This window comes from Piliocolobus tephrosceles, chromosome 2 (genome assembly GCF_002776525.5).
Source record: "Piliocolobus tephrosceles isolate RC106 chromosome 2, ASM277652v3, whole genome shotgun sequence".
NCBI classification, from domain to species: domain Eukaryota; kingdom Metazoa; phylum Chordata; class Mammalia; order Primates; family Cercopithecidae; genus Piliocolobus; species Piliocolobus tephrosceles.
In genome coordinates this window covers 129,824,643-129,847,140 of record NC_045435.1, presented here as the reverse complement: position 1 = coordinate 129,847,140, position 22,498 = coordinate 129,824,643, and the positions used below count along the sequence as shown (strand labels likewise).

The 22,498-nt window shown below is 40.5% G+C and overlaps 1 protein-coding gene and 1 pseudogene across 1 annotated transcript in view; one reads left to right on the top strand and one right to left on the bottom strand.

The window, feature by feature from the left end:
• SELENOT (selenoprotein T) overlaps positions 1 to 19,726 on the bottom strand; it is a 34,201-nt gene extending 14,475 nt beyond the window's left edge. The window contains exon 1 of the mRNA XM_023232083.2: positions 19,493 to 19,726. Within this exon, the coding sequence (XP_023087851.1) occupies positions 19,493 to 19,629 (137 nt within the window). The 5' untranslated portion in view covers positions 19,630 to 19,726. The remainder of the gene's footprint in view (positions 1 to 19,492) is intronic.
• LOC111555762 lies at positions 2,880 to 3,508 on the top strand (annotated as a pseudogene).
• Positions 19,727 to 22,498: the final 2,772 nt, after the last annotated feature.

The window sequence follows — 22,498 nt, the reverse complement described above, 5'->3', positions numbered from 1 at the left end:
AACACGGTGAACCCCCGTCTCTACAAGAAATACAAAAATTAGCTGGGCATAGTAGCATGCACCTGTAGTCCCAGCTACTTGAAAGTAGACATTCAAATAGCACTTGATTAATATTGACACAGGCCCATTTTATTCAAATGACAATGAATTACAGAATCAATTTTAACAAATGTTTTATAGACGTATTTATATGGTCTATATAATTTCAATTGTTTTCCCACTTCAAGCCCTCTGTGAAACAACTCATAAATTCTAAATTAATAATATCTATTTCTTATAAAAAAAATTTTAAAATTCTTCCATCTTCTTACCTACTGGATTGTTCTCTTACCTCTTTCCTATACCTATCAAGGTTCATCTTAATTACCCTGGCTTCTTTAAATATTCTTCCTAGCTGAACTAACCATGAAAGAGAAACCCTGGATCCTAGTTCTAGCTCTGTCACTAAACAAAAATCTTAGATAAACCTACAAAGTCTACTTTTCATATTTTCATGTGTAAGATCCTTTCTAGCTCTAAATTCTACACTACTCCATTCTAAAATCCTCCATTAAAAACAAAACAAAACAAAACAAAACAAAACAAAAAAACCCTCCATTTCTAGTCACATCTGACCTGCTTTTCCAAGCAAGAAACTTCAGGTATATTTATTTTGACTAACATTTAAAATCTGACAAGCTAATCTGTAGCTTCTAAGAATTACTAGCAGGAAGGACGTGCCTTACTTGAGCTTCCTCTCACTAGTCATCCCCCACCTGCCTCCATTCACAGCTCCTAAGAATCTCCACAGAATACCCAGCTAACTCGAATAAAGTTTTATATATCTGTTTCCTTTGTACTTGTTAGCACTCTCATTTTATAACGTTTATTATAACAGCATCTATAAGCCCAATTTATCTTTTTCTAGCACTGTGGTGCCACTACTCAAAACTGTTCAATAGCACCTTACCTTCTCTTGATCCCAAAGCCTTGGATTTTTTAAAAAATAAACATGAAGTGTACTGTCTCTTGATGAATAACTGCATGTGCTTTCTCCTGTGGCCAGGGTGGCTTGATCACCATTCATCTTTTGCATCTTGTACAAAACCAGTAACATATCTATCTGTACCTGTAACTACTGCCAGTCTTCAAGAGCAGAAGAGCCATCTTGCAAAGATCTTCTCTCCAAAAAACCTGTGAATCAATCAAGTGGCCAACACACCATGGGTTGGGAATCTTAGGGAACCTAATGAGATGAATGCACTGTCATGTTAATTTAACCTGAACCTCTCAATCATCTCTGGGTCTTTTTCTCTTAAAAAAAAAAAAAAAAAATTCCCATCTTCTGCATAGTTTAGTGAACAGAACGCTCCTAAAGTATTTAACCTTAGATGCATCAAATTTTACAATTACCTTCCTTTATTCACTTTTGTGCAACTGCAATTTATATGACATAACACTCCACAAAACAAATCCAAAAATGTATTAAGATGTTTGTACTATGTCCACTTTTTCTTCAGAAAACTACCTTCAGACTATTAAGTTATTACTAGGCAATGCTTTCCACATATAACAAGGAAACACGCTTTAACAGTGATTTAAAATTTTAACAGGTATGTTTGTGCTATGGTTTGAATATGTCCTACAAAAAGCATAGGATGAAAAGAAACCTAATGCAACACTGTTGGGAGGCAGGGTCTAATGGGAGGTGAGGCTGCAAGTTCAATCACCTGCTTTCGCTTGCCCTCTCTTTGACCTTCCACCATGAGCTGACTCAGAAAGAAGGCCCTCAACAAATGCCAGTACCTTGACAGTGAACTTCCCAGCCTCCAGAACTATGAGAAAGAAATTTTTCTTTATAAATTACCTTGTCTGTGATATTCTACTATAGCAACACCAAACTACGACAGTTTTTTATGTATAATTCTGCTCAAAAACCTTTAAATCTTTTGGACTCTTTCATCTTCAGGAAGGTACAGTAAAAATGTGAATAATGCCAAGAACTCTAACTTAGATCTTGAAAAATAGATAAGCTGGAGATTGTGTGTGGGGAGGGATTCTGTCTAGAGTCACAAACAACCTTAATGAGAAATATAAAGTATCTTTTAAAAACTCTGCTTCAGAAACATGGCTTTTTGGTTTTAGACAATGTATCTAAAGGATAAGCACAAGAGATGAACATAACCAAAAATAAACTGGGCTAATTAAAATAATAAAAGCTAAAACAAAATGAACTTTGGAGATTGATGCAGAATATAACAAAAGTGGCTTTCTAACTATGGGCAAAATAGAAAGATGGACAAAATAGGCTTACCAGCAGTTTTAACTCTTATTTCTGTTTTGATTCAGCCAACAGGGGAAAAAACATTAAGATTTATCAGATACCTATGTCCTTGAACAAACTAGCTAGCTAGCTATATTCTTACTAAACCCTCAAGACAATCCTTTGAAGTTCTATCATGCCCACTTTATAAATGAACAAACAAACTCTAACTAGTAGGTGGCAGATCCAGAATAAGACTCGAAATTATGTGAGACCACCCAAATTATGACACCAAAATCTAATTAACCTCAAAGGAAAATAAGGCAAAGGGTTTTAACAATAGAAAGAATGAGGAGGCGGAGGTTACGGTGAGCCGAGACTGCAGAGGAAGACTCTGTCTTAAAAAAAAAAAAAAAGCTTAAGTCCCCATGTCACAGTGAGCTGGGTCCCCGCTCCAGGAGACGCTCGACTCTGCGTCCTGGCCCTCAGCACTGTCCACTGTTTCGGCGCCAGCATTAGCAGACCCAGTTGGTGTTCTGCCATGCCGCTAACTTGGTGTGCAGAGTGAACTGCCGCCGAGGGAGCGGCCAGGGGAGTGGGGATTTCTCTCAGCGCCGGTACCCCGGAGCTCGGAGACATGAACGGCTTCACGCCTGACGAGGTGGGCTGTGGTCGGGAGGCGGCAGCCGCAGTGGCCACCGTGCTTGCTGCCGCCTCAGCCGGGAAATCGGGGCTGAGGGGCCGGGCACAGGGGCGGTCTCAGCGGCTGGGCCCCCGGGGGCGGCCAGGCCAGGCTCTGGACAACCATGCTGCCTGCGGAGGATGGTGAGCAGTGCGGCCGGGCAGCAGGCAACGCCAGCTTCAGCAAGAGGATCCAGAGGAGCACATCCCAGAAGGTGAAGATTGACCTGGATATGAGCGCAGGCATCTTTACATATGTGATTATCATAAAAACTTAATTCAGAGTATTCGAAACAGAAGAAAGAGAAAAGGGAGTGATGATGATGGAGGTGATTCACCTGTTCAAGATATTGACACCCCAGAGGTTGATTTATACCAATTACAAGTAAATACACTTAGGAGATACAAAAGACACTTAAAGCCAGCAATCAACCAGGACTTAATAAAGCACAACTTGTTGAGATAGTTGGTTGCCACTTTAGGTCTATTCCAGTGAGTGAAAAAGACACATTAACATATTTCATCTAATCAGTGAAGAATGACAAGAACAAATCAGATCTCAAGGTTGACAGTGGTGTTCACTAGAAGATGTGGAATTGAGACTAAAAACTTGGATGTTAACACTGTTTACTGCTTTTTCACATGTAGAAATGTTCTTTGTGTATTTTTTCTACAAAGGATTTTCTACAAAGGATTTTCTCTGATTTTATTTTGTTTCTGACTCTAATAATTAGTTGGAAACTGATGTAAAATGCGCTTTCCTAAATTAAAAACTATTTTAAATAAAGGTTACTACTATTAAAAAAAGAAAACAAAAACAAATACACACACACACGACTCATGATGCAGTAGTACTGTGGCAAGACCGTTAAATAGAGTCAGGAAATCAGCTCTCTCACTGACCAACAAGACAATGGTCAAGTCCATTAACCTGCTTTTGTCACAGTATCCACACCTGTAAAATGAGTAGAATGACACCTGCAATACACAGGTAATTCTCAGAGTACTCAAGAGATAAGGCATGTAAAAGTGATACATGTATATAGGTAGGTTATCACCATTATTAGAAAAATGTTAACAGCATTTGGATACTTTAAATGTTAGTAAAACATTTTTTAGTCTCCTTTCCTGAAGGAGTTCACAATCTAATTTCAGAGAGACAAATACACAGCAAACCCTGGGGAACAATTATAAGGTAATGCAGAAGCAAACCCAGAAAGCAATGCACAAATTACAAACACATATTAAAGAGCAAGGAGAGAAAGAACAATAATTTCACTGGTGTATCTTTCTATCACACTTCTCTTAGGTCATCAATTGTGTATACTCTATCCTTTCCTTCTCTCTACCAGCAAAACTGAAAATAATGAAACATGAACCCCATCTAATAGACTGATTGAAATATTAAGACTGTTTTTAGTTACTAAGATGCAAATTTTAAGAAAAACCAAACACAGTGACATCCTGAATTTGTAGTGCTGAGATAACCAAATCAAATCAACCTTAAGTAGCTCTGCTTAATGACATAACTACTTATCAAATGAACACCTTGTCAAAATGAAAAGGGTACCTTTACACCTAATGAAAAGACTGTCTTGCTTGAGGTACAAATGCTAGGTTTCATAATGCCAAACTATAACAAAATTAGTTAAGCTACCTTCAAAAGTAAGCACTGTAATGTGACAATAGAGACCAATCATAAGTAAAACAGTTGGGTTTCATTTTCATTCATATAACTACTAGGAACCTTTGATATCATTTGATAACCTTTGATTTCATTTTCATTCATATAACTACTAGGAACCTCTGTTCCTCATTTTTTTCTACCAGCCAAAATTATCTTTTAAAACATTAAACTACTGAAATTCTCTAATGTAATGTAATTTCAGTACATAGCCTCTATCAAATTCTTACTCAAATTCTTACATCACAAAAATTCACAAAAATAAATCGTACCAAACACTGACACTAACAAACAACCTAATGACAAAACCTAGGTGAAAATTATATTAATTACAAGGTAGACAGAAAGGTCAAGATTAAGAAAAATTACCCAAACTCTGCTTCAGGAAAATTCCTGTCTGAAAGCTCACAGATCTAAGGCTCATCCCAAAGGAAGAACCGAATAGCTGGTCAGCTTCAGTGAAGTAAGGTACTATCCATGCTCCCATTCCCAACTTTCTATATCCTGACAAAGGATGTGTTAAAAAGAAAGAAAACACCAAGGCTGGGCAAGGTGACTCCTGCCTGTACTCTTGGCACTTTGGAAGGCTGAGGCAGGACTGCTTGAGCCCAGGAGTTCAAGACCAGTTTTGCCAACATGGTGAAACCTCCTCTCTTACAAAAAATTACAAAAATTGGCCAGGCATGTAGTGCCCGCCTGTAGTTCCGGCTACTTGGGAGGCTGAGGTGGGAGAATGACTTGAGTCTGGGCAGTCGAGGCCACAGTGAGCAATGACTGCACCACTGCACTCCAGCCTAGGTGACAGAGTGAGACCCAGTCTCAAAAAAAGAAAAAGAAAACATCAACAGAATAAATAGCAAGGGTGTGTCAGGGTATCAGGGCAGCAGGAAAAAGACTAGCAGTAGCACAGAGAATTCTGGAAATTTATAGTCCCATCTGTAGAGGCAGGGAGGCCAGGCCGAAAAGTTACTGATGGCGCAGTGTATTCAAAACTTAAGTTTCACCCTCAACGACTTAAAGTAACATACCTCAAAATAGTAAGAGCCATCTATGACAAACCCATAACCAACATCATACCGAATGGGCAAAAGTTGAAAGCATTCCCCCTAAGAACTGGAACAAAACAAGGATGTCTACTGTCTCACCACTCCTATTCAACATAATACTGAAAGTTCTAGGCAGAACAATCAGGCGAGAGAAAGAAATAAAAGTCATCTAAATGGGAAAAAAGGAAATCAAATTATCTGTCTTTGTTGATTATTTCTTTTTCTTTTTGAGACAGTCTTACTCTGTTACCCAGGCTGGAATGCAGTGGCATGATCCTGGCTTACTGCAGCCTCTGTCTCTCAGGTTCAAGCGATTCTCTTGTCTCAACCTCCCGAGTAGCTGGGATTACAGGCATGCATCACCATGCCCGGCTAATTTTTGTATTTTTATTTTTAGTACAGACAAGGTTTCACCATGTTGCCTAGGCTAGTCTCAAACTCCTGAGCTCAAGTGATCCTCCCACCTGGGTCTCCCAAAGTGTGGAGATTACAGGCGTGAGCCACAGCGACCAGTCTACTGTTGATGTATAATTTTATACCTAGAAAACCCTACAGATTCTGTCAAAAGGCTCACAAATCAGATAAATTACTTCAGTCAAGTTTCAGCATATGAAAATCAGTAGCACCAGTCGTGATGGCACCGACTTTGTAGTCCTAAGTACTCTAGGGGTGAGGCCAGAGGATCAACCAAGCCCAGGTGTTAAGGCTGCAGTAAGCTGTGATTGCGCCACTTAACTAATTTTGTTATAGTTTGACATTATGAAACCTAGCAACTCCAGCCTGGGCAACAGAACACGACCCTATCTCAAAAAAAAAAAAAAAAAAAAAAAAAAAAAAAAAAAAAAAAAAAAAAAATTAGTAGCATTTCTATATAACAATAACGTTCAAGTGGAAAAAACAAATAAAAATGCAATCCCATTTATAACCACAAAAGACATAAAATACCTAGGAATACATCTAATCAAGGAGATGGAAGACTCTACAAGGAGAACTACAAAACACTGCTGAAAGAAATCATAGATGACACAAATGTAAAAACATTCCATGCTCATGGATTCTAAGTGTCAATATCATTAAAATGTCCAGACTGCCCAAAGGAATCTTAAAGACTCACCACAATTCTTATCAACTTACCAACCTCATTTTTCATGGAATCAGAAAAAACTATTCTAAAATTTATATAGAACTAAGAAAGAGCCCAAACTGCCAAAGCAATCCTATACTACAATGCTACAGTAACCAAAACATGGTACTGGTACAAAAATAGACACATAGAACAATGGAACAGAACAGAGAACCCAGAAATAAAGCCACACACCTACAACCAACAACGGGGAAAGGACCTCCTAATCAATAAATGATGCTGGGAAAACTGGCTAATCATATGCAAAGAATGAAACTGGACCCCTACCTCTCACCATATACCAAAATCAACTCAAGATGGATTAAATACTTAAATGTAAGACCTCAAACTATGAAAATCTTAGAAGAAAACCTAGGAAATACTCTTCTGGACATTGGCCTAGGCAAAGAATTTATGACTAAATCCTCAAAAGCAACTGTAACAAAAACAAAGATTGACAAGTGGGACCTAATTAAACTGAAGAGCTTCTGCACAGCAAAAGAAACTATCAACAGAGTAAACAGACAAGGTACAGAATGGGAGAAAATATTTGCAAACTATGGATCCAACAAAGGACTAATATGCAGAATCTACAAGGAAGTTAAATCAACAGGAAAAAAACAAATAACAAGCAAAGGACAGGAACACACACTTCTCAAAAGAAGATATATGAGCAGCCAACACACATGAAAAAAATTCTCATCTCTGATCATCAGAGAACTGCTAATTAAAAACACAATGAGATACCATCTCACAACAATCAGAATGGCTCCTATTTGAAAGTCAAAAAATAACAAATGTTGGTGAGGATGAAGAAAAAAAGGTAACACCTAATACACCATGTCCTTTCCCTATCGTTTTATTTTTGTTGACTTTGTTGAAGATCAGTTGGTTGTAAGCGTATGGCTTTATTTTTGGGTTCTCTGTATTTCTCCCCTTGGTGGGACCGCAAATTACTTCAGCCCATGCGAAAAGCAGAAACTTCTCAAAGAACTAAATCAAAATTACCATTTGACTCAGCAATCCCATTACTGAGCAAATACCCAAAGGAAAATAAATTATTCTACTAAAAAGACATCTGTATTAGTATGTTTATTGCAGCACTAATCACAATAGCAAAGACATAGAATAAACTTAGTTGCCCATCAATGGTGGATTGGATAAAGAATATGTGGTACATATATACCACGGAATACTAAGCAAACATTAAAAAGAAAAAGAAAAAGAAATCATGTCCTTTGCAGCAATATGAACACAGCTGTAGACCATTATTCTAAGTGAATTAATGTAGAAACAGAACCAAATATCATATTCTCACTTATAAATCAGAGCTAAACACTGAGTACACACAAACATAAAGATAGAAACAAAACAGACATTGAAGACTCCAAAAAAGGGGAGGGAAGGAAGAGGGTAAGGGTTGAAAAATTATTTACTGGACACTATGTTCACCATTTGGGTTTAATAGAAGCTCAAACCTTGGCATCACACAATATACCCATGTAACAAACCTGCACATGTAGCCCCTGTATCTAAATTAAAAAAAAAAAAAAATTAATTCAGGGTATATTAAAGTACAGAAATACAGAACAGTATTTCATGTTTAAAAATGAAACAATACGCCAAAAAGAATTACAGGCAATATTTTTCTGATCTTAGGGTAAAGAAAGCCTTTCAAGCAGAAAAAGCATCTTAAAAGAAAATTGTTGGTATCTCTGACTGCATATCAATTAAAAAATATCTGTAGCACAAAAAGTACCATAAATTGAATTCAAAGGCAGATAGGAAAAATATATTCAAAATACATTGCACAAGATGAATAGTGTTAGTATATAATTTTTCTTTCTTTTTTTTTGAGACAGTCTCTCTCTGCCTCCCAGGGTGGAGTGCAGTGGCATGATTGTGGCTCACTGCAGCCTCCACATTTTGGGTTCAAGTGATGCTGGTGCCTCAGCCTTCAGAGTATCTGGGATTACAGGCATGCACCACCATGCTCAGCTAATTTTTTTTTTTTTTGTAAAGATAGAGTCTCATTCCATCACCCAGGCTGGAGTACAGTGGTGTGATCTTGACGCACTGGGCGTCTCCTGGGTTCAAGCGATTCTCATATCTCAGCCTCCAAAGTAGTTAGGATTACAGGTGTGTGCCACCACACCCGGTTAATTTTGTATTTTTAGTAGAGAAGGGGTTTCACCGGCCGGGCGCAGTGGCTCAAGCCTGTAATCCCAGCACTTTGGGAGGCCGAGACGGGCGGATCACGAGGTCAGGAAATCGAGACCATCCTGGCTAACACGGTGAAACCCTGTCTCTACTAAAAAAATACAAAAAACTAGCCGGGCGAGGTGGCGGGCGCCTGTAGTCCCAGCTACTCCGGAGGCTGAGGCAGGAGAATGGCGTAAACCCGGGAGGCAGAGTTTGCAGTGAGCTGAGATCCGGCCACTGCACTCCAGCCTGGGCGACAGAGCGAGACTCCGTCTCAAAAAAAAAAAAAAGAGAAGGGGTTTCACCATGTTCGCCAGGCTGGTCTCAAACTCCTGACCTCAAGTGATCCACCCGCCTTGGCCTCCCAAAGTGCTGGGATTATAGGCGTCAGCCACCGCCCCAGCCTAATTTTTGCATTTTTAGTAGAGATGGGATTTTGTCATATTAGACAGGCTGGTCTCAAATACCTGGTATCAAGGGATCCACCTTCCTCAGCCTCCCAAAGTGCTAGGATTACAAGCATGAGCCACTGCACCTGGCATATGTTTTATCTAAAACGAAAAGAATAAACGCCTCAATTTTTAAAAAGAGGCAATAGTTATGACCAGCCAAATCACAGAAAAAGCCATATATCAGAACACATTTAATAATAAATTTAGACTCACTAATAATAAAAGAAACACAAAGTAATTATAGGCCTCTGTTTTTCACTTACCACAAATGTTTTTATTAGTAGTATCAGTACTATTATAACACCAAATGCTGGTTTGATGGTTTCATGGTGTGTAATTATCTCCGAACATATCAAGTTGTATATGCTAAATATCTACAGCTCTGTCTGGGCAGAGTTGCTCACGCCTGTAATCCCAGCACTTTGGGAGGATGAGGTTGGCAGATCACCTGAGGTCAGGAGTTCATGACCACTCTGGCCAGCATGGTGAAACCCCGTCTTTACTAAAAATACAAAAATTAGGTGGGCGTGGTGGCGTACGCTTGTAGTCCCAGCTACTCAGGAAATTGAGGCACGAGAATCACTTGAATCTGGGAAGGAGAGGTTGCAGTGAGCCGGGATTATGCCACTGCACTCCAGCCTGGGTGACAGAGTGAGACTCTGTCTCAAAAAAATAAATAAATAGGCTGGGCACAGTGGTTCATGCTTGTAAGCCCAGCACTTTGGGGGGCCAAGGCGGGCAGATCACGAGGTCAGGAGATTCAGACCAGCCTGACCAACACAGTGAAACCCCATCTCTACTAAAAATACAAAAATTAGCCAGGCGTGGTGGCACGTGCCTGTAGTCCCAGCTACTTGGGAGGCTGAGGCAGAAGAATCACTTGAACTCGGGAGGCAGAGGTTGCAGTGAGCCGAGATCATGCTACTGCACTCCAGCCTGGGTGACAAGAGCTAGACTCCGTCTCAAAAACAAGAATAAAAAACACAAACAAAAAATAAATATCTACAGGTTTTATACACCAATCATACCAAACACCAACTGCTGTCAGTTGTAGGAACAGTATAAACTGGTACAACTTCTTCAGAAAACACTTTAATAATATCTACAAATAGCTTAAACAATGTCCATGCAACTTGTCTCAATGGAGAAGAGTTTCTTTTTTTTCTTTTGAGACAGAGTCTTGCTCTGTTGCCCAGACTGGAGTGAAGTGGTGTGATCTTGGCTCACTGCAACCTCTGCCTCCCAGATTCAAACGATTCTCCTGCCTCAGCCTCCCAAGTGGCTGGGACTACAGTCGTGTGCCACCACACCCGGCTAACTGTATTTTTAGTAGAGATGTGGTTTCACCATGTTGGCTAGGCTGGCCTTGAACTCTTGACCTGAGGTGATCCACCCACCTCCCAAAGTGCTGGGATTATAGGCATGGGCCACCACCCCTAGACGGATAAGTTTTTTAAATGCACTGCTTTTATATAATAAAATGCTACGAAGTTATTGGATGACAGGATTTTTTTTTTTTTTTGAGATGGAGTCTCGCTCTGTCGCCCAGGCTGGAGTGCAGTGGCTGGATCTCGGCTCACTGCAAGCTCCGCCTCCCGGGTTTACGCCATTCTCCTGCCTCAGCCTCCCGAGTAGCTGGGACTACAGGGGCCTGCCACCACGCCCGGCTAGTTTTTTGTATTTTTTTAGTAGAGACGGGGTTTCACCGTGTTAGCCAGCATGGTCTCGATCGCCTGACCTCGTGATCCGTCCGTCTCGGCCTCCCAAAGTGCTGGGATTACAGGCTTGAGCCACCGTGCCCGGCCAGATGACAGGATATTCATCTTCCTTTATACATATCTGTATCTTCCAAATTTTTACATTCTAAATTTTTATAACAGCTACCAAGCTGAAGCAGAGGCAAACCAGGTAAAACCTACCAAAAAGAAACTGTATTGGCAACTATCAATTTATATGCATTAGGGATTTAGTAAGTGGGGGAGGGAATGTGTAGGATAGGTTATTACAAGGCCAACAACAGTGGACTAGGACAGGGTGTGCTCATTTTTTAATATTAACTGATGACAGCTACTATTCTAGGCCTTAGAGATACAATCTAAAGCAAAACAGACAAAAATCTATGCCTTTTTGGCGCCGGCAACATTCTAATGAAGGTACAGTTAGTTAATACCTAAAGCTGTTTCTCTTGTCTTGCTTGAGAAAGGAGAAAAAAGAAAAAAAAACAACCTGAGGGACTATGGAGAAAATGTCACAAAACAAAAAAGCAGTAGCTCATGTCTGTAATCCCAGCTGTTTGGGAGGTTGTGAAGGGAGGATCGTGAGGCGCAGGAGTTTGAAACCAGCCTCAGCAACACAGTGAGACTCCAGTGTCTACAAAAAAGTTTAAAAAATTAGCCAGGTGTAGTGGTATATACCTGTAGTCCTAGTTACTAGGGACGATGAGGCAAGAGGATTGCTTGAGCCCAGGACTTATAGCAAGACCTCTGTCACTTTAAAAAAAAAAAAAGCAGAAACAGTAATCAAAGATTCAAAATAAGCACCTACATCCAAAAACATTCTGCAACAGGCAGAAGAAAAGGGTGATAAAAGAGATGCGGAAGAACTACAAGGAAACTCAAAACCAAAAAGCAGATTTAAAACATATTTTGGGGCCCTCGCAATTAGGGTCATTAGAATGGCCACTATTAAGAGAACAGAAAGTAATAAGCATTGGTGATTCAGAGAAATTGAAACCCTTATACATTGTTGGTGGGAATATAAAATGGTACCAGCCATTATGAAAAACAATATGGAGTCAGGCGCGGTGGCTCATGCCTGTAATCCCAGCACTTTGGGAGGCCAAGGCGGGCAGATCACGAGGTCAGGAGATCAAGACCATCCTGGCAAACACGGTGAAACCCCATCTCTATTAAAAATATGAAAAAAAAAAAAAAATTAGCCGAGTGTGGTGGCGGACACCTGTAGTCCCAGCTACTCAGGAGGCTGAGGCAGGAGAATGGCGTGAACCCAGGAGGCAGAGCTTGCAGTGAGCCAAGATTGCGCCACTGCACTCCAGAATGGGCGACAGAGCGAGACTCTGTCTCAAAAAAAAAAGGCAAAACAATATGGAGGTTCCTGGAAAATGGAATTACCATATAATCCAGCAATCCCACTTCTGTGTATATATTCAAAATAATTCAAAGCAGGATCTTGAAGATACATTTGCACACCATGTTGATCACAGTATTATTCACAATAATCAAGAGGTGGAAGCAACCCAGATGCCCATCAATGAATGGATAAACAAAGTGTGGTATATAGATTTGAATGGACTATTGTGCTGCCTTAAAAAAGGAAATCCTGCCGTTTGCTGTAACATGGATGAAACTCGAGGACATTACATTAAGCAAAATAAGCCAGTGCCAAAAGGACAAATACTGTATGATTCCACTCATAAAGTGGTCCAAATAATAAAAAGTGAGAGTAGAAAAGTGGTTGCCAAGGGCTGGGAGGAAGGAGAGAGGGAGAATTAATGCTTAATGGATACAGAGTTTAGGTGTTGCAAGATGAAAAAATTCTAAAGCTCTGTTGCACAGTAATACAAATATGCTTAACACTAATGAACTGTGCATGCAGAAGAGATTAAAATAATAAATGTAATGTTATGTGTTTTTTACCAAAGTTTTCTTAAAAAACCTAGCAAGGCCTTAAAGAGAAAAAGTAATGTGGTAGAAAAAATTAAAATTACAGATCTGAATAGTATCATTATAGATGAATCTTAATAGACAGATCAAAGCTTTTTTCCTATAGAAAATACCTTATTTCTGCAGCCCACAAAACATTCACAAAAACTGACCATGTTTGTTAGGTCACAAAGAAAACCCAATAAGCAGAAACAGTAAACGTCATTCTCTGATTATAGTGGAACAAAAGAGAAAAATTTTAAAAACCCAACCTGTCAGACCTCTGAGTTCAAGCTAAGCCATTATATCCCCTGTGACCTGCATGTATACATCCAGATGGCCTGCAGCAACTGAAGATCCACAGAAGAAGTGAAAATAGCCTTACCTGATGACATTCCACCATTGTGATTTGTTTCCGCCCCACCTTAACTGATCAATGTACTTTGTAATCTCCCTCACTCTTAAGAAGGTTCTTTGTAATTCTCCCAACCCTTGAGAATGTACTTTGTGAGATCCACCCCCTGCCAGCAAAACATTGCTCCTAACTCCACCGCCTATCCCAAAACCTGTAAGAACTAACGATAATCCCACCACCCTTTGCTGACTCTCTTTTCGGACTCAGCCTGCCTGCACCCAGGTGAAATAAACAGCCTTGTTGCTCACACAAAGCCTGTTTAGTGGTCTCTTCACATGGATGCGTGTGACACAACCCACCTTATCATCTTCCAGTAGGAGTATTAACTAATTCAACTATGTCAATATTTAAAATGTTATACCTTTTGTATTAACATTTTGCTTTTATGCATTTATTTCATGCAAACAATTGGACAAGTACACCATATTCATCTTGGCAAAGTAATTTTGTAAAAAAATTGGGCCAGTATAAATGTTAACCAATAAATATTATGCCTGTTGATGCAAATCTGTATTTATGACATGAAAACATAAGTGGGGGTGAGAAGCAAATTTTTTAAAAAGCATACAACTATGAATTGATTTATGTAAAATTATTTCATATAGTACGTGTCTATATAGAATCATTTTGAAGAAGATTATATAGACACATACTACTGTATTATATAGGATTTTTAACTGTCTTCCTTTTACTTATTTTTATAACTAAAATGTATTATTTTCATAACTAGCTATTTTCACGTTTTTTAAAGCTGAGAGGAAAGTTTTCAAAGGCTTATTTAACAAAGACCTCATCATAGCATTAAACACTATTAATAATGAGGCCGGGTGCGGTGGTTCACGCCTGTAATCCCAGCACTTTGGAAGGCCGAAGCAGGCGGATCACTAGGTCAGGAGATTGAGACCATTCTGGCTAACACGGTGAAACCCTGTCTCTACTAAAAATACAAAAAATTAGCCGGGCGTGGTGGCGGGCGCCTGTAGTCCCAGCTACTCGGGAGGGTGACGCAGGAGAATGGAGTGAACCTGGCAGGCGGAGCTTGCAGTGAGCCAAGACCACACCACTGCACTCCAGCCTGGGAGACAGAGGGGAGACTCTGTCTCAAAAAAAAAAAAAAAAAAAGACAATAATGAAAATAACAATAATAAGCAATAATTGATAAACAGCAACATATAAGCTGAGCTAGGTGCTTTAAACTGATCAGGGGACTTCAGCTTTCCTCATTTCCTGTCCCCACCCCCATATGATAAGTCAGGCTTCATTTGCATATGCTCTTCCCTTAGTTTGTAAAGCTTCTCTGTATCTCTTGGTGGAGTTCTCTCTAACCTTTGAGGTGAATGACAAGTAGCCAAAAAAAAAAAAAAAAAAAAAGAAAAGATTTCCAAGTGGCATTAAAAAAAAAAAAGGCATAAACAAAAATTTAAAATATGTCCCCATCACTACAGGACTTGATTTATCAGCAGTTCATGCTAAAACCTACGCAACAAAATTTTTTCCTCACCAATTCCAGGCTGCTTGTCAGTATTCCTTCCCTCCCACCAAAAACATTCATAGAACTCATTTATTTTAATTATCATTCCAGGGAATGGTGTAGCGTCACCACAGAACTCAGGAATCATCTTTGACATCTCTCACTTCATGCCACCTCTTTTTCCCCACAAACATATAATTCATCATTAAGAGCTGTTAAATTTACCACATAAAGATCTTTCAAATACGTCTCTTTCTATTTCTACCACCTCCTTTCTTTTCCAAGTTCCATCATCTCCTGCCTGGACAACTCCAAAAGCCACCCTAAATGGTTTCCCATCTATTCTTTGACTCCTGGAATGTCTTTTCCACAAGGAAACCAAACGGTCTTTGTTAAGCATGGCCTGCCAAACCCTCAAGCTCTTAAGGGCACCTTCTTTTAGGTCTCTGAGGTCAGTAGGCTTAGGCTTCTCTGGTAAAACTGTGGTCTTTCCTACTATAAGAACACTGCACATGTTATTCCCATTGCCTGGAAATTTTCGCCAAATAAATCCTATCCTTCGAATCTCAGTTCAAAGTTCATTTCCTCATGGAAACCTTCCCTGATCCTGACTAGCTATCTCTCATACCACCACATACATAATCTTTCTTCACAGCACTTAACACAAATTGAATTTTATGTGTGTGGTCAGTACCTGGATTAATGGCTGCATCTGCTCTTGCTGTGAAGTCCATGAGAGCACTGAATTGAATTCTCTGCAGGAAGCAAAGTGCCTGCACAGAGTAAGTGCTCCAATATCTGTTGAATATGCAAATATCAAGTCTACAGTAAAGTAACCAACATGATCTCTGTAACTCACAATTTCTCCAATTCAGCATTTTACTACTAATCTTGATGAGTATCAACATCCAAATCAGTCTTTGGTCTTTATGTTCTTGCTGTCATACTATGAAAGCCAAGGCTGAGTAGTTGTAAATTTAAATAAAAATCTGTTTTTGTAACAGTTTTTCATTTACCTCTTAAAACTATATTTAGAAGTTGGCTGTCCTAAAATTACAGCAGTAGATTCTCAAATTAGCAAAACTTTGAAAATCCTGCCATATTCTACTTATGTTTTGAAATATCAATTTCATTTAATCTTCTATTCTCAGCAATTCAATTGTCAAATGTTCAAGTAAATATTAACTGTAATGGGTGGTAGCCAATAATCTCTTTAAACTGCAACTAATTCAATGCTATAGATTTGATTACATGTTAAATCACAGCTACCTGTGAGGCTGAGGCAGGAGAATCGCTTGAGCCCGGGAGGCAGAGGTTGTAGTGAGCTGAGATCCAACCACCGCACTCCAGCCTGGGCGATAGAGCAACACTCTGTCTCAAAAACAACGGAATTTTAAGCTCTGATTAGAGAACTTCCTTTTTCTATGTTAAATGTTAAACGTCCAAATAAGCGGAATAAATTTTTTCCAAGTATGAAGCCAATATAATCAAAAGTATCTAATTATATTGCTCAATCGATATAATAAACCAAAGACTCAGATACACAAGTAATACTATGCCAGTCTGATAGGCTTCTTGAGATGGTCACATCTCTAGCATATTTAATTCCTGGCATATAGCAGGTATTACACACAGCCTGGGCAACATGGCAAGACCAGTTCTCTACAAAAAATACGAAAATTAGCCGGGCGTGGTGGTGTGCGTCTGCAGTCCCAGCTACTTGGGAGGCTGTGGTGGGAGGATCATCAGAGCTCAGGAAGTCAAGGCTCTGTGATCATGACACTGCACTCCAGCCTGGGTGACACAGAGAGACTCTGTCTCAGAAAAAAAAAAAAAAGGAAGAAAGAAAGGAAAAAAAAAAAAAATGAGAATAGGTAAGTTACTCTACAAGCTTGATCTCTCAGCACTGTGTTGCTATTTTGTTGACTAACAATTGCAAAAGTGGTACAATTACCAGGTGAGATATTGAGGTATAGTTATTTTTGATAAAGTACTCATGATCAATATGAGGGGGAAAAAGTCAGTTGAAATGAAGGTAAAATAGTTCTCTTTTGACTGTTAGCGGTGGTAATTAACAAAAAACTGCATTTTATAATGCTGACTTCAAATGGAATTTTAAAATTCTCACGTTTATCCTCAAATGTATTAGCTTCCTGTCCTTTCTCAAACAAACTTGCAAATTAATGTCAAAAGATTCTAGCAAAACCAGAAACCCAATATTCACTTTACCACAAACAGATTAATCTATGGGGGAAAAAGCAACAAACAACAAGCTAAGGTGATCTGTATTTGGTGGGTCATATTAATAAAGTTATTTCCCATCTACAGATTTAAAAAAATGATCTCTGGTGGATAGTGTCAGAAAAATAAAAATAAAAATAATTTTTAAAATGGAAGTATTTTTGTTATATAACACGCTCAGGGTGACTGTAAAAGAAAATTATTAGGCTTTTGGGACAGGTCTGTACTTAAAAACAAAGAAAAACAAAGTATCAAAAGTTCAAGTGAAGTACTTACTACCTTTTTTTTTTAGGTTTAATTTGAAGGACTTAATACCCTTCCCTATGTTTGTTTACACATTTTGAAAACCTTGCTATGAATAGCCTTGGTGGAAGATACACCTGGTAAATCACTGTGACAAGTGTTCCAAAACAAGCAAATGTAAAAGTGGTATTTTGGAAAAGCAAAAATGCAACCAAGAGATAAAGTAGGATACAGAAAAATTACATAATTTGAAAACTGCAGTTTTCAAACTACTTAAATCTGTAAGTATCACAACCTTTAACAATATTTAGGTTGGTAAAATGATTACTACCTTCTAATTTAAAAATTAAGGAAAAAAGTTAATGGTTAAACCATCCTCCCATTTGCAGTATTACATGAAAGATGATATATTCCAGGCACATAGTACACTGTACAGGGAGGTTTTTTGTTTCTTTTTTTGAGACCGAGTTTCGCTCTTGTTGCCCAGGCTGGAATGCAATGGGGCCATCTTGGCTCACTGCAAACTCCGCTTCCCGGGTTCTAGCGATTCTCCTGCCTCAGCCTCCCAAGTGGCTGGGATTACAGGCATGCGCCACCACGCCAGGCTAATTTTTATATTTTTAGTAGAGACGGGGTTTCTCCATGTTGGTCAGGCTGGTCTCGAACTCCCGTGGTCTCAAACTCCCGACCTCAGGTGATCCGCCAGCTTCGGCCTCCCAAAGTGCTGGGATTACAGGCATGAGCCAGTGTGCCAGGCCTTGTTTGCTTTTACTCAGGAGAAATTGCAATGTTTTTAGTTTTTACTCTAAAAATAAAGTCTCATCATCTTATTTTCTAACTCAAACATCACCTTAAACTGATTTTTAAAAATTATTTTAAAGATTTGCTTGGTCTTCAGTGAGTAAGCAAAAAGCTAGTTGGAGAAGTAGAAAATCTAAACTTTAATATACTAATACATGAAGTTCTTAAAAGAAGGGTTTAAGTGAATGATGGCTAACACCAGCATTCCAATGTATCAGGACTCTGTTGATTTACTAATCTGGCTATCCTGGGATGGTCAGTTTATCCTGAAAAAATGTCATCTTTGGGGGTGTAAGATTCTCATTTCTATAATTTTACAATTGTGGTGTTTCTTCCCCCAATTTTTGGAGCCTTTCAATCCCCACCCGCAACCTCACTTACCGTATAAAATGCATCATTGCCCTGTTCCTAACGATTAGGTTAAAAACAAAATCATTTAAAGAACACTGTCGAAAACTGCCGAGATCTTTTCTGTGAATACACAAGACAACTGAAAGGTAGAACGAGATGCCAGAGCTCCTGGCACCAACTCCTGGGAGGCAGGTGAGGGGTGAATGCGAGCGAACTGTCAAAGTTTAGAAGAACAACGTGCTCCTTTTCTGACACTTCGGAAATGGCAAACAGAACCAGCATCCCCAGACCTCCCCTCCACGCCCTCCAGCTGTCAGACGCCCCATTCGCAAACTCAACAGTCCCCCCAGCAAGTCCTGGAGAAAAACGGTGTCTGTCACTCCCGGATCCTCTCCAACTACCCGAATTAACCTTCACCTAGCCAGGCAACGAGGCCGCCCAACATAACCCCAGAAAAGAAGGCGGGAAAAGTGAACTGAGTGACAAATGCTTGGCGCTCCTCCGCTGACGCGGCGCCTACTCATCCCCATCTCCGCAGGCAGTCGGGGTGGCTATGGCGTGACGCCGCCGACAGGTCCTCCGTACTAACAGGTGTCCCCCCGTCTTCGCCTTTCAGCGTTTAACCTTCTCGCGCCCTCTTTCCCCTCTCCCACTGTTCTAGGAGGCAAAAAACAAGTGAGCAGTTGTACCTGGAAAAGGAGGGAGGCCTGACCGCTCTAAAAGGGCCCGCGAGAAGGCTGGCTGTGGAAGGGCGCCCGCACCGTTCTGCGAGGCCAGCGAAGATGCAGCCAGCTAGGCCGCGAAGCCGGGGCCTCGCGTACCCAGAGGCGCCGAGCAGAGGCGCGGCGGGGTGGCAGGGGCCCACTGCACATACTCACCAAATCTGGAACTTGAGCAGCGGCCCCGTGGCGTACTGCATCTTTAATCTCTTGCTGGGCACGCCGCCCAGATTGGCCGAGGCCTCACTCCGGACCATCGCCGACGCCGCCACTAGGAGAAGCAGCAGAAGCCTCATCTTAATTGAGCCAGCCGCTTCGGCCGCCCTCAGACTGAGACTGCAGCCAGCCCAAAGCCCAGGCGCGAGCTGCTCCCCACTGCGCAGGCGCAATCAGCCAAGGGCGGGGGAGGGGAGCAGTAATGCGCCTGCGCGGCCCGGCGCCTGCGCACACTCCTGAAGGGAAGAGCCGACCTGTTTCACTGTCCTGACTCACCACCATCTTGGTAGTGTGCAAGACTCTGGGACGGCATGAGAAAGGAAGAGAGGGAGCAAAGGAGCTGGTGGGGTGTCACAGGGCCCGTGTATGAGGCAGATTTGAGTTCTGTATCCAGTTTTGCAATTTATCCATTTATCTGCCTGAGACACTTGGAAACACCTACTTGACAGCCCTGATTCAAGTGTTGGCGGATAGGAGGGAGGAGACTCCTGACCCTCAGAATGGTAATGCTGAAATTTTTGGGGTGCCCTGCTTATGGCCTTTTCTTTGATCTTACAATATTGCTTTCTCCTAAAAGAATATTAAACATAAGTTTTAAGAAACCTTTGAACAATTCCAAACGTATATTATACAAAAATAGAGTAACTACCTTAGCAAGCTTTAACAGTTACTAACATTTTGACGTTCTTGTTTTGTCTGTATCTCTAAACACTTCTTCCCTTCCTGGGCATATTTGGAAGCAAATCTCAGACGTCATATCATTTCATCTCTCTCTATATATTTAAACACGGTCTCACTGTCACCCAGGCTGAAGTGCAGTGGCATGATGATAGCTCACTGCAGCCTCACACCCCTGGGCTCAAGCAATCCTGCCTCAGCTTCCCAAGTGGTTAGGAATACAGGCACAGGCAACTATCCCTGGCTTACAATTATTTAAGCACATATCTCTAAAAAAGAACTATTATTTGAAAAAAAAAAATGACCACAGTATCATTATCTCACCTTTAAAAAATAGTAATTGCTTAGTATTAAATAGTGTTCAAATGTCTCAATAACTACTTATTTTCCTACTGTTCATTTGTTAAAATAAGAATCAAAATTAAATTTATACATTGTCATTGGTTGATGTGTCTTTTAGGACAAGTCAAAAACTTTTAAGACCAGGAACACACCTGTAATAGAACAATTTTGTTTATTATTAATTGCAGCAAGAGGGATGCTCTGGTTTGAACATGTCCCCCGAAAAGTGTGTGTTGGAAATTTAATGCCCAATGTAACAGTGTTGGGAGATGGGGCCTATGGGAGGGGTCCACCCTCAGGAATGGATTAATGCCAATTATGAAAGGGCTTGAATGGATTAATGCCAATTATGAAAGGGCTTAAGGCTTCGATTTCTGTCTATTGCTCTTTCATTTTTGCACTCTCCTGCACATTTACCTTCCTCCATTGGACGACAGAATACAAAGCCCCCATAAGATGTGGAGCCCTTGATCTTGGAATTTTCAGCCTCCAGAACTATAAGAAATAAATCTGTGTCTTTATTAATTACCCAATCTCAGTTATTCTGTTATAGCAGCCCAAGATGGACTAAGACGGGGGAACGCACACCACGGGAAACCATGAGAAGACTCAATAAGGAGGTGTTAGGATCTGAGGCTTGATTGGATGATTTGGAAAATAAAGCTGGGGTGCTGAGTGGTTCTATTATCAGAGGTGTTCAATCCAGAGTGACTTCATCTTGAGTAGGGACTAAGTAAAATGAGGTGGATACCTGCTGGGCTGCATTCCCAGGAGGTTAGGCATTCTTAGTCACAGGATGAGATAGGAGGTCAGCACAAGATTCAGGTCACAAAGACCCAGCTGATAAAATAAGATACAGTAAAGAAGCCAAAACCAAGATAGCGACAAAAGTGACCTCTAGTCGTCCTCACTGCTCATTATATGCTAATTATAATATATTTGCATGCTATCTCCTTTACTGCTTATTATATGCTAATTTAACACACTAGCATGCTAAAGGACACCCCCACCAGCGCAGTGAAAGTTTACAAATGCCATGGCAACATCTGGAAACTACCCTATATGGTTGAAAAGGAAGAGGAACTCTTTATTCTGGGAAATTCTTGCCCGGTTCCCCAGAAAACTCATGAATAATTCACCCCTTGTTTAGCATATAATCAAGAAATAACCATAAAAATAGCCAATCAGCAGCCCTCAGGGCTGCTCTGTATATGCAGTAGCCATACTTGTATTCCTTTACTTTCTTAATAAACTTGCTTTCACTTTACTCCATAGACTTGCCCCCAATCCTTTCTTGAGTGAGATCCAAAAACTGTCTCTTGGGGTCTGGATCAGAACCCCATTCCAGTAAAATTAGATTTTTTTTTTTTTGAGACATAGTCTCACTCTGTCTGCCTAGGAGACCAGCCTGGGCAACATGATGAAACCCTGCCTCTACAAAAAATTTAAAAATTAGCCAGGCATGGTGGCACACACCTGTAGTCCCAGTTACTCAGGAGACTGTGGTGGGAGGATCACCTGAGCCAGGAAGGTCGAGGCTGCAGTGAACCCCAATGGCTCCACTGCACTTCAGCCTGAGTAACAGAGTAAGACCTCGTCTCAAAAAAAATAAGATAATAGGTGATACAGCTAGTCATAAAATGTCTTTAAACAATTGCCCCCAGGCATCAGGGGTGGTGTGACTGAAGTTCCATACTCCTGTTTCCCTGGACCTGATTAATTTTGCATACCTTGCCAGGCACAGTGACTCACGCCTGTAATCCCAGCACTTTGGGAGGCCGAGACGGGCAGATCACAAGGTTAGGAGATCGAGACCATCCTGGCTAACACGGTGAAACCCCATCTCTACTAAAAATACAAAAAATTAGCTGGGCGTGGTGGCAGGCACCTATAGTCCCAGCTGCTCGGGAGGCTGAGGCAGGAGAATGG